Source organism: Acanthopagrus latus, chromosome 18 (assembly GCF_904848185.1).
Source record: "Acanthopagrus latus isolate v.2019 chromosome 18, fAcaLat1.1, whole genome shotgun sequence".
Classification (NCBI taxonomy): Eukaryota; Metazoa; Chordata; class Actinopteri; order Spariformes; family Sparidae; genus Acanthopagrus; species Acanthopagrus latus.
The window spans coordinates 12,385,871-12,401,641 of record NC_051056.1 but is presented as its reverse complement, the minus strand read 5'-3'; the positions used below and the strand labels follow the sequence as shown (position 1 = coordinate 12,401,641).

The 15,771-nt window shown below is 38.6% G+C and overlaps 2 protein-coding genes across 10 annotated transcripts; one reads left to right on the top strand and one right to left on the bottom strand.

Moving 5' to 3' along the window:
• Positions 1-356: 356 nt before the first annotated feature.
• On the bottom strand, positions 357-8,363 carry LOC119008141 (calcium/calmodulin-dependent protein kinase type 1D-like). Of its 3 annotated transcripts, none has more exons than XM_037078234.1 (10): positions 7,738-8,363; positions 7,101-7,245; positions 6,100-6,190; positions 5,881-5,981; positions 5,721-5,804; positions 5,059-5,120; positions 4,874-4,960; positions 4,315-4,369; positions 3,036-3,224; positions 357-2,892 (listed from the first exon to the last, which is right to left on the bottom strand). In XM_037078234.1, exons 2-10 carry the CDS (start codon positions 7,212-7,214, stop codon positions 2,059-2,061), a joined length of 1,617 nt encoding a protein of 538 aa, XP_036934129.1. In that variant the 5' UTR covers positions 7,215-7,245; positions 7,738-8,363; the 3' UTR covers positions 357-2,058. The 3 variants fall into 3 exon arrangements, with proteins under 3 accessions (XP_036934129.1, XP_036934130.1, XP_036934128.1); XM_037078235.1 differs by having other exon boundaries at positions 7,949-8,363; XM_037078233.1 differs by lacking the exon at positions 7,738-8,363 and adding an exon at positions 7,478-7,712.
• Positions 8,364-8,832: 469 nt separating this feature from the next.
• On the top strand, positions 8,833-15,766 carry LOC119007329 (transcription factor 7-like 1). Of its 7 annotated transcripts, none has more exons than XR_005071100.1 (11): positions 8,833-9,051; positions 11,170-11,505; positions 11,716-11,802; positions 12,236-12,303; positions 12,426-12,638; positions 12,914-13,070; positions 13,235-13,342; positions 13,458-13,500; positions 13,616-13,697; positions 13,838-13,928; positions 14,029-15,766. XR_005071100.1 is itself a non-coding variant. In XM_037076926.1 (10 exons), the coding sequence occupies exons 1-9, from the start codon at positions 9,037-9,039 to the stop codon at positions 13,918-13,920; spliced, it is 1,116 nt and encodes a 371-aa protein (XP_036932821.1). In that variant the 5' UTR covers positions 8,836-9,036; the 3' UTR covers positions 13,921-13,928; positions 14,029-15,766. The 7 variants fall into 7 exon arrangements, 2 of the variants coding, with proteins under 2 accessions (XP_036932822.1, XP_036932821.1); XR_005071101.1 differs by having other exon boundaries at positions 8,834-9,051; positions 11,170-11,511; positions 13,634-13,697; XR_005071099.1 differs by having other exon boundaries at positions 8,834-9,051; positions 11,170-11,511.
• Positions 15,767-15,771: the final 5 nt, after the last annotated feature.

The following is a 15,771-nucleotide window of genomic DNA, read 5'->3' as shown; positions in this document are numbered from 1 at the left end:
GTTTAAGTCCAGTTTTGATGATATTACAGAAAAATGGCAAAATTAAGAGTGCCGATGGATCAGGGCTTCGCACCATCATTTGTCACAAGCTGCTTATAGATAGTAAAAGGCTCTTTCTGCTCTCATGATGGGTGCGTCAAGGCAAAATCAAAGGGTCAGGACAAGCAGAGTGTGTTTTCTCCCTCTGCACTTTTCAAATCTGAGGAGAAGCGTACCATTACTTAAGTTTACACAGTTTATAGTCAAGGGCACCACTGTCTTATTGCACAAATACAAAAAAAAAAAGCTTTCAGGGCTAGGACTAACACATATGACCTCACAGCATTAACCACTCAGTCATCTGGACACAATTTTAATCCTTGTTACAACCTTTATTTATTTTTCAGTGACATAGATGTTTACAATGTTCACATTTTATATCAATGCATTCGTAATTGAATGTTTACAGCTGAATTGAGGACACATTTTGGTTCATCCTGGGATTAAAGCACCATGATGCAATTAATCTTAGCAAAGAAAAACTCAGAGGCACGTGTGTTTGAATGCAGTTAAGTCTCTTATGTGCAGAGTGTATCTCGGATAAAATCACCTTCTGGTTATTGTTTGTGGAACGATGAGATCATTTGTGCTTTTGATGGTCCCCAGCTGAGATCTGAGGGTAAGGCTATGTGCATTATAGTCTGTCACAGTGTCTTTTACTGTTTCATACCGACTACAAGTCATCAACGTAAGGTTTTGTCAAATGTGACCCAAAGGGGCTTTCACTGTGCATTACTTTAATGTACAAAATAATGAAAAGCAAACACAATACACTAAACTCTATGGTGGGATTGCTGGTGACCATGGAGCTACTACCAGGTTATAACAAGGTGATTATTTGTGAAAATCAAGATTAATTTGTAATCAAGGAATTTGTAATATGTTAGGTTGTACAGTGCAATGTGACCCGCTGGCAGCTGATTTTACAACACAGTATGCAGTGGCGAAGGAGTGTGGCTGGGTTTGCTAACAGTGCTCAATATACTGCACATGAAACATCATGATACAACAGCAGTTTTCACTCTTAATGTCTCCAAGGACAACTGTCATGAATACAATTACTCTTGACAATCAGTGATATCAAAAAGCAAGACAAAGTAGTTAATCATTACGCAGCATATAACTAAATTAAATCATTTGTTTGTTTAATTATTATTTTTTAATGTCGAGATAATCATCATAGTCACTTCAGAGGTGACCTAATCTGATGATACAATAAAAGTAAATTAACTCTGAAACTGTATGGTGGCAGCATTAGTAGAATTGTTGCCTTCCTGTGCTCACTTATTAAAGAGTAACTTCACTAGGGTGCCATTAAGTCTGTCTGCAAGTGCCACACTTCGGAATATAATTAATTTACCATTATTATATCCATTTCTACTGTACATAGATAACAGTATCTTACAGTTTCTTACGTTCCTAAAAATGTGTAACTAAAAAGATAAACAGAACGACCAATCACAATACATGGCCACCAACAAATGGTTGGCTTGAACCAAAGTCCCACAGCTGGCCAGACAGATAGAAAATCATAGTCTAGGAAAATGAGGTGGTACCTGTGGAGAGTCAGGTATCAAGGGTGGCCTGTGGCACTCTGGTTATTCAGTAGATTCTGAAAAGATTGTTTTCTGCCTGGATTTTTGAATCTGAAATGTAAATGTATATTATCATATCAATCATTCATCATAAATCTTTAATATAACTATTTACATAAAATGTTTCTTCATTTTAAAATAGCCTAATAATCATGGAATAGAAGATGTGCAATATATCCACATTGAAGCTAATGAAAGGATTTTGGAAGCAGACATTAAATGGAACCACTACAGAGATGTAAATCTAAGCCTGGGATTGATGGGGTTCAATGATGACTATGATAAAATTCTACTTTGGGGAGTTACATGAGGCAATCACACCTTAAGACTAACTGTATTTTTCTTAACATATCCCCCTCTACATCATGTCACCTAAGCGATTCAGAAGCCACGCCCCCAGGAGTAGCTCAGTGTAACTTCGGGTTTACATTCCTTCCATATGGTCCCATTCTAACTCTCTCTCATTCTCAAGGAAAGGGACGTCTGAGATTACGGCTTTGAACTCATCCAAAACTTCCTGCAACTCTGTTGCCGCATGCCGGATGGACTGGACAAATTTCATGATCTCAGAGTTTGTCGTACCATCTTCCTGTGTTTGTCTAATGTTGTGTATCTCTTTAGCATCCATGGCAATAAAGAAAATATCTGCTGCCACAAAAAGACCAGAGAGTACACCAGTTGCTACCTCCGCCACACGTACTGCCCTGGATGCTTGTGCTGCGATTTTGCCAATATTTGCCACTCGAACGAGTCGAAACAATTCAGTGATAGCGCCTAAGCCCCTGCCTACCCTTGTGCCAAATCTCACCCAGTTCCCAGTTCCAGTTGCTTGATTGCGAGGGCTTTCTTCATCATCAGGTGTATCACCTTCATAGCATGTTCCGATTGTCTGTAAACTGATGCTAATCTCCTGAAGCCAGAGGGCTACAGCACTAATTTTCGCATCAAACTCTTTAATGATGCTTCCAACTGTTTTGCGATCGGAGGACTGGTTGACCATGTTTGTGATATTTGAGGCACCTGCTGTGAGCCCACCAGCCACACCCACCCCGACTCCCACCCCAGTGACAACAAGTGAGGCTCCCAGAGTGAAGGGGGCAAGAACAAGTCCCACTATGGATGTAATCCCTCCCATGGCTCCAATCACTCCCCCTGTCAGGCTGCCGATGGTGGCGCCCTGGTGCACACGTTCCAAACTGTCAGCCACAGATGTCAGTTTGCCCAACTGAGTCTGAAGGTGCTCCACAGTTGTTTTGCTCTATGAGTAAAAGCACAGTGTCAGAGACAGACACAGAAGGTGTAAGATTAGAAGATATACAAATAATAGAGGAGGCAACATACCTATTCTGCAGGATTACACTATTACTGTATTTCTTATTATCATTTCTGAAAGTGCCAAACCTTTTTATAGAGACATCTTAAAATGATGGGATGCCTCAAGATCTCAGAGGCTGTAGGTCTTGAGTCAGGGTCGCTCGTCCATATATCACTCAAGAGTTCGCAGAACTCTGGTGACCACTGGCCTTCCAGACTTGGGTAAGGACCACAAATAATCTTGGGGATGAGACTGACTGTGGTGTCTGAAGAGAACTGAAGGAGCACTGGTGTTAGAAAAGATCTGATGAAACTGTCATCAGATTATTAGAATTCATAGGAAGCCATTGCAAACATTGTGGAGAGTAATTTGATATAAAGTCCTTTGCATACATGGCAGTAAATGCATCGTCGCGGCTAACAACTGTCTTTGAATCTGATAGCCTTTCAGTTTGGTGATTACTGCAACGTAAGTTTCTACATCACACTACTGCACAAGGTAATGTGGTTATAGTAGTCATAATACTTTTCAGTCAATATTTCTAGAATGGATCAGAATCGTGATGTTTAGTTGAAAAAACTGGACTTTGCCAGAGCTGCATGAGACTTTATTTGATTTTATATTTTTCTAAGATACATGAATTTATAATTAAAAGATCTTTTGACAACATTGTCAAAACCATTATCAATATATATATTTAAGTCTTGGGGAGACTGTGAATTTTGCAAAAAAAAGGCAATATATAATGTAGTCATGTTTTTTTTAAACACACTTTTTTAATGTTTTTTAATATTTACATTCATGGCTCTGACATAATGCATCCTCATGACTTGTCTCCAGTCAAGATGAACTGTGAATATTTCTGGTCAAGATTTTAGTCCATATCTCAGGTAAATAAATTCATTCTACAATCAACCTAAGCTCTTGTTGGCGTGTGTTGTTTTAATTTGTATATGTTAGCATGATGACATGCTAGGCTAAGATGCACAACATAGTAAACACCAGCATGTTAGCATTATTGAGAGCGTGTCAGGATGTTAGCATGCATTCTCAGTGCACCAGGCAAGGTGCCAACCTGCTCAGGTGTGATTTATTCTGTGTAAAGAACCACAGAATATATGCTTCTTGTATGCAGGAGAAACCTGGAGATTCAGAATCTTGCCCAAGGATACTTCAACATGACTAGAGGAGCTTCAAAATGAAGAAATGACCTGATTATTGGACCACTGCCTCCTGAGCCACAGATGCTCCTACAGTACAGCCTCACAGGGCTGCTGGTGTGGCAGTAGATTTTTCTGTAGTCTTATTTCCATTGTTTTGGATTTCATTCATATTTGATGACATGCATATTTCTGGGCAACTCACCGCTAATTGTTGAGTACAGAGTTCATAGAGTATGCATCCCACTGACCAGATGTCACTACAAAGGAAAGATTATATTATTATTATTATTATCATTACAAAGGAAATGTTTAAAATGTACTTCTGAGATGTCTATAACAATAAAAATAATAAACTATATAACAGTAAAATTATAAAATCCTCTGACCCACTGTTTTTTTTAGCTACTAAGGGGCAGAAAATAGGTATCAAAACATGTAGATAAATACAGAGCAACATCATATCACTGTCTAATTATAAAACCTGTATTTTAGCAAACAATTAAACTTTCAGCAGACACGCAGAAACATTAGCCTTCACTTGAAAATGTTTCAATGGTCAGCAGAATAAATAACTGTTGTTAATCACATTGCACATGAGATCAGCATGTTGCTGCTTTGTGACAATATTTTTTTTTAAGGGCTGAAGAAATATATTTGAATTGTTTTGACACCTAAATGTGAATGAGAGGGAAAAAGTGTGAAGACATCACTCTGGGCTAAGCGATTATCTAAATGTACTGTTCTGGTATGAAGGTCTGTACCTCTTGGTTTCATACGTTGCCTGTGTGAAGACCTCTGGTGCCAGATAGTTGATTGCTTCATCTCCCGCAGTGCTCACATTAGTGTCACTGTGTAACAACAAGAATAATACAACATGTATCCATGCACATATTGCAGTTTTATTCTGTGGGCTTTTATTTGTAATTGAAACAGGGCAATGCCTTACTTTGCTTGGGTTTCCCCAAATCCACTCAAGCACAGAGTTTCAAATTCTGTGAAGAATATGTTCTAAAAATGAAAAATATAGACATAGACATAGATATAGATAAATGGATAAAAATGTAACCTTTTTTCACACACACTCAATTAGAAATAGTACAAAGACAATATATTTGATGTTTTACCTGATCAAATTTTTTGTAAATGTATGTTATTTAAATTCAAATTTAATTTTGATTTGAATTTGATGCCACGAACATGTATAAAACAAGTTGGGAGAGGGCAACACAGACTGGGTAAGCTGTGAAATGCTCAAAACACCTGTTTTAGAACATCCAGCAGGTAACGGGCATCCCCAATTGGCTCAGATGACACAAGCAAGGGTGTGGAAAGGCTCACCTCTTTGTGATTGTATAAAAGACATTACACATGTGCTCAGGGACACATTGTGAAATCTGTCTGTAAAAACAGTTCAGTTCGGAGTATAAAGAACACAGATGATCAAAAAACCGGTGGGGCATATAACATCTAACTGTCTAAAATATTAGCAGCTTCAAATAAAGACCTGGTACCCCTGGAGAGCTTCCTCTGTGCGACATGGAGCCTCCCCTATAGAGCTTAAAGTGTAAAGTGTAAAGACCCTTTTAACAGAGAAGATGTGTGCTGTACCTGCGGCGTCAGATTTTTGTGAAGCAACTCTTTTTCATGTAGGAATCTCAGAGCCATACAGATTTCAGCAATCCAGCTCAGTACCTAGAAAAGTCATCATGACACATGTTATATACGTACATATATGCCTGAAAATTTGACATATCTTTTTCAAGAGCACCTCAAACTCTTGTTCAGGGCCCCTCTTCAGTTTGATCTTTTCTGCAAGGCTCCCTCCCTGACAGTACTCCGTCACCACATAATAGATGTGTTGATCTTCATCTTTATGCCAAAAGAGAAAGGGCGTATATGTCAACATTTTTTTTAAAGAAGTAATGAAGAGATTATTGTCTGCAACAATTTTTTTTGCAACAATTTCAGAACACTTTTGAACGCTTACCCTGAAAGGAATTCGCGATGCTCATCACATGGGGATGACTCGTGGTCTTGAGCGTTTCTAACTGTGAGATTAATTCTGCATTTGTGGAAATCTGTTGAAAACAAAACAACACTGCCTAAGAATGGTTGGGGGCGGAGGGACGTGGCAGTCCAGGTAACCTCCGACTAACTTGTCAAAGCTCTGTGCCTGGAGTGTTAGTCAGCAAGCTACTGACCCAACACCAGCACACTTATCTTATCAAACTCAGGTCACTCTCTCCACCCACCACATGCAACAGGTAAAATTCAGATGCTGTTTCACAAGGAAGCAGCTGCTCAGTGAGCTGCTATTAAACTATAGTATTAACCTTTATTTCAATAACATTTTACCATTATAGAGAACAGATATATATTTCTAGTTTCACAATGCCTTGCTTTCGATCTAAGCAACACATCATTGTTATCGATAAAGAACAACGCAGCATCCAGTGTGTCTCATCTGTGACTAACTTACTGAGAATAGGCGACCGGCACGTCTCGGTCTTCAGGCTGCTTGAAGCAGCAGGTTATAATGCAAGTAAAAGATTAAACTTCCCCAGTCGAATACTCACATGAAGAATATTTCTGAAGTTTGCCACGTGTTTATTAGTTGGTCTGGGCAATGGGTAAGCTCAACATGTGGATACAGTTAATGTATGTTTATCTTTATTCTAATAGTGCTTACTTTTATTTGTTTTAAATTGTTATTCTATTCTTTCCAAAATATCCTTACTGTTGTCCCTTTTTTTGAGACTTACTGTTGTGCTGCTATTTATTTCACCCCTGTGCTGCCACCTTACATGTGACATCCTCCCAAGGAGGGTCAATAAAGGAACACCTCATCTTATCATATCTTACACAAGACAGAAAAATAAGATTTAATGTATTGACTCTATTTTTCATTCATTTAAAACTAAAATCTGTTTTCGTGTAACTGGAGTATGGGCCAACCTGGTCGTGTTCATGTCCACTGAGTTCACTTACCTGGAGCTTTCTTATGCAGAACTTCTCACCGTCCTTCGTGACCACAGCGTGACTTTCACTTTCCTTTTCAATTTTATAGCCACTCTTCATGAGGGTGCTCTGTGTCTGTCCCATCTTTCAGCAGTCACCTAAAGAAACGGAAGAACTAATCAACACACACACACACACACACACACACACACACACACACACACACACACGCAAAGACACAATCCACAATGAAACTGTGTAATGTATGATGAGCATAATGGTGACAATATTCATAACAAATGTGAAACTGAAAGAGTTGGAGACACAATGGCAACAATCAGGAACTGTACATCGTACAACAAGTGGTTACGTTTAAAACACCGAATATTACAAAGTAAACTATTTACTTGTTGATCACCCTGCTGTAGTCTGTCAGACCAGTCTTCACCTCAACATCTGCATCCACACAGGTTTACTTAAAGAGTCTTCGATGTTCAGTGTTCACCAACAATCAATCATCCGAAAATAAGAAGCCACAAGTTTGCTGCAGGTAGCGGAGCGTCTCACACACACACACACACTGTCACACGTCACTACAACGTCAAGCAGAGGCAGTCAGACAGCGAGAGAGGAAGCAGAAGTGTGTGAACGAGACTACATGACCCACCGAAACATCACCTCGTCCCGTTTTCTCCAGCAGGTGACTGATTACCTGAGCAAGGCGCAAAACTGGTGCAGCCCACATGATCATTCGTACACACTGTGTTCTTTGACCTCACTCAGCCAGATGAGCGTGCTGTGCGTCTCATATGCCATAAGATAATATCTGTGTGTTTGACCTCAGGTTAACCTCTCGCTATAACCCCAGCAGCACTTACCAGACACCCCGGCTGTCTCTCCTCTCTCCCTCCTCTGTCCTCTGAGATGTCTTCATGAAGTGAAACCAACTCCTCGTCCAGCTCCTGTCGGCAGCAGCAGCAGCAGCAGCAGCAGCAGCAGCAGCAGCGTTACTTTACACCCGGACACACCCGGAAAGTAAATGACCGTCATCTTCACGGATCTGTTTTTACTGTATTGACATACGGGTTGGAAATGATCCCGCGCCACTGTGGCAGCTGTTGTAAAAGTTGGAGGTTAATATTTGAATCCCTGAGGTCTGAGACGGAGACATGGCCAGCTGAACTAATGACTGCACACACTACAGAAGCTTTATCTTCTACACGGTTTAATACATTTAAACACTACTTTTATGTTTAATGTTTTGAAAAAGGACTTGAAACTTTCCTTTTTAGCAGATCCTATTGTCAAAGCAACTATGACCTGTACGTTGCTTTTGACTTTTAGGTGTTTTATTTTTGTTTTTATTATTATTATTATTATTATTATTATTATTATTATTATTATTATTATTATTATGTACGAATGTTTTTTCTTTTATTGTTGCTTTTCCTGTCGCACTTTGAGATGTGTTTAAATGTAAAGTGCTTTACAAATTAAATATATTATTATTATTACTCGATGTTTTACTCTCTCACACACACGCGCACACACACACCACAGTTTACATGTGTCAGTTCAAATAAACTTTACTGACATGCATGAAGTTACATTATTGCTAAATGTTGATGACGTATTATCGAATGACGGCATTTTACACCAGGAGAACCAGATAAATCAGTTTGCTGCACAGGTGCGTGATCTGTCACTCGATCGCGCACGCACGCACGCACGCGCACACCGGAGGCCGTGGAGACAGAATGTTGACCAAAGTTTTAAAAAGATGCAGGAATCGATCACTTTTCTCATTGGTAAATTCAACTGGACACAAGTTGAACCTGCCGATCTGTTGGACTCTGATGCCCCATCGACTCCAAAACTTCAGACACAAACTCTGGATCATAGCTGATCACTGTTAGCTGATTATTTTTGCTCAGCGACACCTCCAACAAGAACTGCACCACCTGAGATGAGACGCCTGCAGGTCCGACACCTTTTTTCATCACACCAAATGTATTCATTCATCTGCTTCAGTGCTCAGAAGTGGGTTCAGTTGACACTGTGGATATGTTCTTGTTTTGTTTGTTTGTTTGTTTTTTGAATTTCGTTGAATTGTTGAATTTGCAGACGGAATGTTTGACACCACTTTAGCTAGCCTTTCGGGAAAACTCAGCTCTGGGTGATGCTCCACGTTTTCTCGGTGTAAAATGATTTTTAGACGATAAGACCGTACTGAAAGTTCCTGGACAGCTGAGGAATGAAATCACAGTTGTGAAGTAATTTTTAAATACTGTTATTTGTGTTTGAGGGCATCATTTTTTATTTTTTATTTTCAAAGATATTTATGGTCAAAAATGTAGTGAAAAAGATGGCGACCGGGCCTTTTAAACACACCAGGGCCTGTTTCTCTGTGTGCAGCTCAGTCTGCTGCTGTCATTGTTGAAACTGAACTTGTCTCTGTAGTCGGATACCGTCAGAACCACCTCACAAATGCGCTTATTTGTGAGCTAATAACAGGTTTGGGGTATAAAATCCTCATCTGTAATGTAACTTGGAAAGACTGGTAGTAGGAAAATTTAAATTTTTGCCTCTGAAAATTGCTGGAATCAAAATATGAAATAGCAGAAAATGGAAATACTCAGTTAGTTTAACTCTTCAGCGTAAAATACTTCATTATAGAAGTAAAAGTCTTAGCTGCCTTTAAATCTCACTGCATGCATAATACAGAAATCTAAGCCAAAGTAAAAGTAGTCATCATGCAGATTGTCTCCTTTCAAAGTGTCAAATTACTATAAATATGTAATAGTGTTTCTTTTTTCTTCATTTTACATGATTTTATTTCAATTTTTCAATACATACAAGACGAGACAAACAACCACAGTCTTGACGACAGATTAAAACAAAACAATAAAGGCCAAGCCAAGACATTATCAGTGTCGTCATCTAGACCTTCAGTACAGACAGGAGTACGTTTGCGCCAAATACCACTCCTCTTTATGGAACACCCACATCTGAGGGAAAAAAGAAAAATGATTTTATTAATTAATGAAAAATTAAATAAAAATCATGTCACCCCCAAAATATTAGGTGGAAGTACTCAGTGCCTGTAATACTTCCACCAATATGATTTCAAATTGGGTTGATTTATTATAATTCTATGGCGATAGTTTTTTCCACGTTCAAATAATAACTCATTTCTCTTTTCCAGTGTAGTATTGTTGGAGGGTGTGTGGATTTACATTGTTCAAAGATCAGCTGTTTTTTTTTTTTTTTTTTAAACAATTGATGAAACTCAGTGTGTACCTCACTGTGTCCTGGGACATGTCTTGGAGTATGCAAACTGAAGTTGAATCTGACCTAAAATATGTCTGATAGCCATTTGTCAATATTAACCCAGATCCTCTGAATTTTGCTGCTGTCCCAAAATGCTTGGATTAATGAATCTGAAGTTCCACATTTAAAACGGTTTCCTGATATATGTGGATTGTATTTTTGCACTTCATCCCTTGTGCAGTAGGTTCCATACATTATCGTATATTGAATTAAACTTAAATTCGCGTTGACAGTAATAGCTCTTGTTAAATTCCAACAATCCCTCCATCGTACATCAATATCCTCTCATTTTTAAATCTTGGTTCCACAAATGTATTCTTGACTGTAGCAAACTATCTAAAGAATACGGTTTCTGCACGTGTCTGTAGACTTTACCTGTTAAATGATTACCTGTTTCTGAATCAAATGTAACATCTTCTAAATTACCCTGCTGTCCGATTATGTTAATGTAAATCCAAAGTTTGAAATAAGCTTCTGAGTTGCATGTACCTGAAAAACGTTTGCAGATCAGCCCATGAACTTAGCTTGTTTTGGTGCATTAAATCATTCATAGTTTCTATACAGCTATCTCTCCATGTAGACCAGCTTAATGGCGAGTTTTGAAGAGCTATCCAAGGAAACCCTGTCTAGTGCCTCTCTAAAGAGCTAGTTTGCTCCAAATATCCAGTATTGGAGTATTGTTATCAATGCCTTACCATGTAAGCAGAATTTTGATATTGTATTGTGAAGGCAATTATAATAACTGTATGTATGTTTTAAATCTCTTCAGAGCTCCCTAGGACCAGAAAGTCCGCTGACCATCCTCCCTGCTGCAGAGATGGTGTATGTGATGGCCGATGTTGAAGACATTTTGTCAGGGATGGTCTTGAAGGAGATGTTTTCCCTTCTCCAGGGCGCCATTCAAGATCTAGAGGCGACCCAACCCATCCCTTCACCTCCAGAAACTCCACCGACCGTCCTCCCTGCTGCCGAGATGGAGCAGATGATCGCCACCGTTGACAATATTTTGTCGGGGATGGAGTGGGAGGAGATTTCTTCTCTTCTCCAGGACGCCATTCAGGAGTTACTGGACAACCAGCCCATCCCTTCAGGCGCTTCAAGCCAGGTACAGGTAAGATACTAAGCATAGGTTAGGCAAAGATATCATTAGGAGTGGATCAGTTTCTGGACTGATACAGATATTTGTCAATGATGGATGCTTTGTGGCAAAAGAAGGACTGACACATGTGAAGTGTCTGAACACTAAGTGTGGTTGCATGTATGGAGTAAAGGTGTTATGGGTTTATTAAATGTCTCTGTCCCTCTGTCTCCACAGTGCCTGTCGTATGAGTGGCCCATGATACGAGGCCCATTACCCGCAGCACCGGCCGTCAGTCACCCTGCTGCTGCTCCTCCACACACTGTAAGACTCTGGTTCACCACACACACTCTGAACATCGCCACAGTTTGGTTGCAGCAGACAGCAGGTTTAGTGCCATAGGAGAAGGCTATTAGTGCAGGAACAGTTACAGCTTTACAGGACAAACACACATAAAATCTGACTTTGTCCTGCAGTTCCAGTTCAAAGGTCCCTTAAAAAAATGGCAAATTTTAGAATCAGCAATGTAAAGTGAGGCTGTGTGCTCTTAGAATTAAACAAAACTGCAGGTCAGTAATATTAGTAAAACAGTAAAATGATCCATCCTTCTTTCAGCGTTCAGTGTTCTTCAGTGTTCTTTCGGCTCATTGCAAGAGTTATTATAATTTATTGTTAGGGGAAATCCTGACACCTGGAGGACATGTCACACCATCGCAGCTCACCTAACAACCTGTTCTGTGTGTGTTTGTGTCTCCAGTATAACAATGTACCAGTGGTGAGGCTCCCTGAAGGCTTACACTACCACCTGCAGTGTGTGGGAATGATGTAAGTAACACACCAGTGCAAACAAACACACCAGTGCACACAGCTATAGAGTTTCTGTTTGGGCGCACACACACACACACACACGTCTAATCATATGTGTATCTGTCTTGTTATGTGTGTAGGAATGGAGAGCCCTTGTACGCTCTTCCAGCCACAGTTTTCCCTCCTTCTGTCCCTGCTGCTCCTTCTGTCCCTGCTGCTCCTTCTGTCCCTGCTGCTCCTTCTGTCCCAGCTGCTCCTTCTGTCCCAGCTGCTCCTTCTGTCCCAGCTGCTCCTTCTGTCCCTGCTGCTCCTTGTGTCCCTGCTCCTCCTCAGCCGAGCACCTCCGACTCAAAGTAAGTTTGCTGTGGACGCTTTTGATCAAGATGTACTTTTCTCCTTTTTGTAACTTTCTCATGATCAGTCAGTTCAGTCAGACTGAACTACATCCGCTGCTGTTTGATTTCAGGTGACTTATTTATCTGCACATTTCTGATAATCGGACTTCTAATGGTTTAAAATGTACAGTGCAGCGCAGATGAGGTTACATTTTACACGTCTGGTATTTTTCTGCTCATCATAATGTTTCCACGGCGTTAACAAGAGCTCTCACCCTGTCTTTGTGCTGTAGCAAGAAAAAGGCTGAAAGTGAGCAGGAGGATGCCCGGCCATACATTAAAAGGCCGCCAAATGCCTTCATGATTTACATGAAGGAACACAGACCCCATGTTGAGGAGAACATTAAGAGGATGGGAAATGGGGCTGTGAGTAAAGTCCTTGGAGAGAGAGTAAGTGTGACAGTCAGTGGAACAGCCTAAATCATCACCTCTTTACACCTGATGACTGACACCATTAATGAGAAGCTGTGTGCTTCGTGTCTGTAGTCAGTCTGTATTGTGTATCTGTGTGTGTGTGTTTTCTAACGAACAGTGCGTTGTCCGTCTGTCCTCAGTGGAAGTTACTGTCAGCGGAGCAGCGGGCAGTATACTTCAAACAGGCCGACAGAGAAAGATGGCTCCACGCCCTGAGAAACCCCGGCTGGTCTGTCAGCCAAAACTATGCAAGTACACACTGCTCACACACAACTCATACATCTCTAGACAAGAGTCACTGCAGACTGTGTTTATTGGCCGATGTCAGATGGAAAATGTTATGACGTGTTTGGTGTTGTGTAGGGCAAAAAGAATAAGAACAAGGAACGCAGAAGAGCTCCTACAGGTGAGGACTGTCATGTGACATGACATTTACTTGAATACAAAGTAAATAAACAAACTTTTTGTTTTCATGACTGAATAAAGTGATAACCAACCTATACTTTGTTTATATTTGGCGGACCCTGCCACCTGTCTAGCTTCAAACAGTATTCTGGGACCATATTTTCCTCATTCAGTCATGGAAAAGAGAAATATTCCTGAGTTTGTATTTTTAACTTATTAATTTTGTAAATATTGTAATTATGCTTTTTGAATTTCTTCAACAAAACCACACAGTGCCCCTGAATTGTGCAGTGAAGTTATAGAAGACTGATCTGTGTTTCTGTTTGTTGGTGTTGCAGCATCTAAGAGGCCTTGTGTGTCACCAGAGGCATCCACCTCACGGGCAGCTGTTGATGGAGGCCTCGACCTCACACTCCAGTGACCGTGCATGTGAGTGACATGTATCACCTGCCACAGGAGTACAATGTAAGCCCCGCCTCCTGGCTGAGTGTTCTAGAAGCAGCAGTCACATCTCTGTCCTCCTCTGCAGGACCCACATGGAGGCCAGACGGTCAGAGGGTGTGGAGCACCACACAGTGACAGAGCAGCATGATTCTCCACCATGTCCATCTAGTGCAGAGTGTCAGCTGCCCCCCTCTCCTCCCTTTGGACTTTTGTTATGTAATGCAGATTAATGTATAGATATATTGATTTATGTATAGATATGACTGATGTATGTATAAATTGACATATGTATAGATGCATTAATTTATGTATAGATAAGACTGATGTATGTATAGAAGTATTGATTTATGTATAGATAAAATTGATGTATGTATAAATTGATTTATGTATAGATAAGATTGATATATGTATAAATTGATTTATGTATAGATGTATTAATTTATGTATCGATAACACTGATGTTTGTATAAATTGATGTATGTATAGATGTATTGATTAATGTATAGAGACTGATGAACTGATGTATGTTTAAATTGATGTATGTATTGATTTATGTATCTAAGATTGATGTATTGATGTTTGTATAAATTGATGTATCTATAGATGTATTGATTTATGTATAGATAAGACTGGTGTATTGATGTTTTTATAAATGGATGCATGTATAGATGTATTGACTTATGTATGGATAACATTAATTTATAAATTGATGTATTGATTTATGTATAGATAACAGTGATGTATTGATGTTTGTATAAATTGATGTATGTATAGATGTATTGATTCATATATAGATAAGATTGATGTATAAATTGATGTATGTATAGATGTATTGATTTATATATAGATAAGATTGATGTATAAATTGATGTATGTATAGATGTATTGATTTATGTATAGATAAGATTGATGTATAAATTGATGTATGTATAGATGTATTGATTTATATATAGATAAGATTGATGTATAAATTGATGTATGTATAGATGTATTGATTTATATATAGATAAGATTGATGTATAAATTGATGTATGTATAGATGTATTGATTTATATATAGATAAGATTGATGTATAAATTGATGTATGTATAGATGTATTGATTTATGTATAGATAAGACTGATGTTTGTGTAAATTGATGTATGTATAGATGTACTGATTAATGTATAGATAAGACTGATGTATTGATGTATGTATAAATTGATGTATGTATAGATGTATTGATTTATGTATAGATAACATTGATGTATTGATGTTTTCATAAACGATGCATGTATAGATGTATTGACTTATATATAGATAACATTGATGTATAAATTGATGTACTGATTTATGTATAGATAACATTGATGTTTGTATAAATTGATGTATAGATGTATTGACTTATATATAGATAACATTGATGTATATATTGATGTATTGATTTATGTATAGATAACATTGATGTATAAACTGATGTATTGATTTATGTATAGATAACATTGATGTTTGTATAAATTGATGTATAGATGTATTGACTTATGTATAGATAAAATTGATGTATTGATGTTTGTATAAATTGATGTACATATAGATGTATTGACTTAGGCATAGATAAGACTGATTTATTAATGTTGGTATAAACTGATGTATGTATAGATGTAATGATTTATGAATAGATAAGACTGATGTATGTATAAATTGATGTACTGATTTATGTATAGGTAGATAAGATTGATGCATGGATAGATTGTTTTAACTTGATGTATAGATTTGCAAATGGATTTACAGATTGTTGTACAGATTGATTGTTGCATTATAATGCAATAAGACATTTTAACCATATTTAA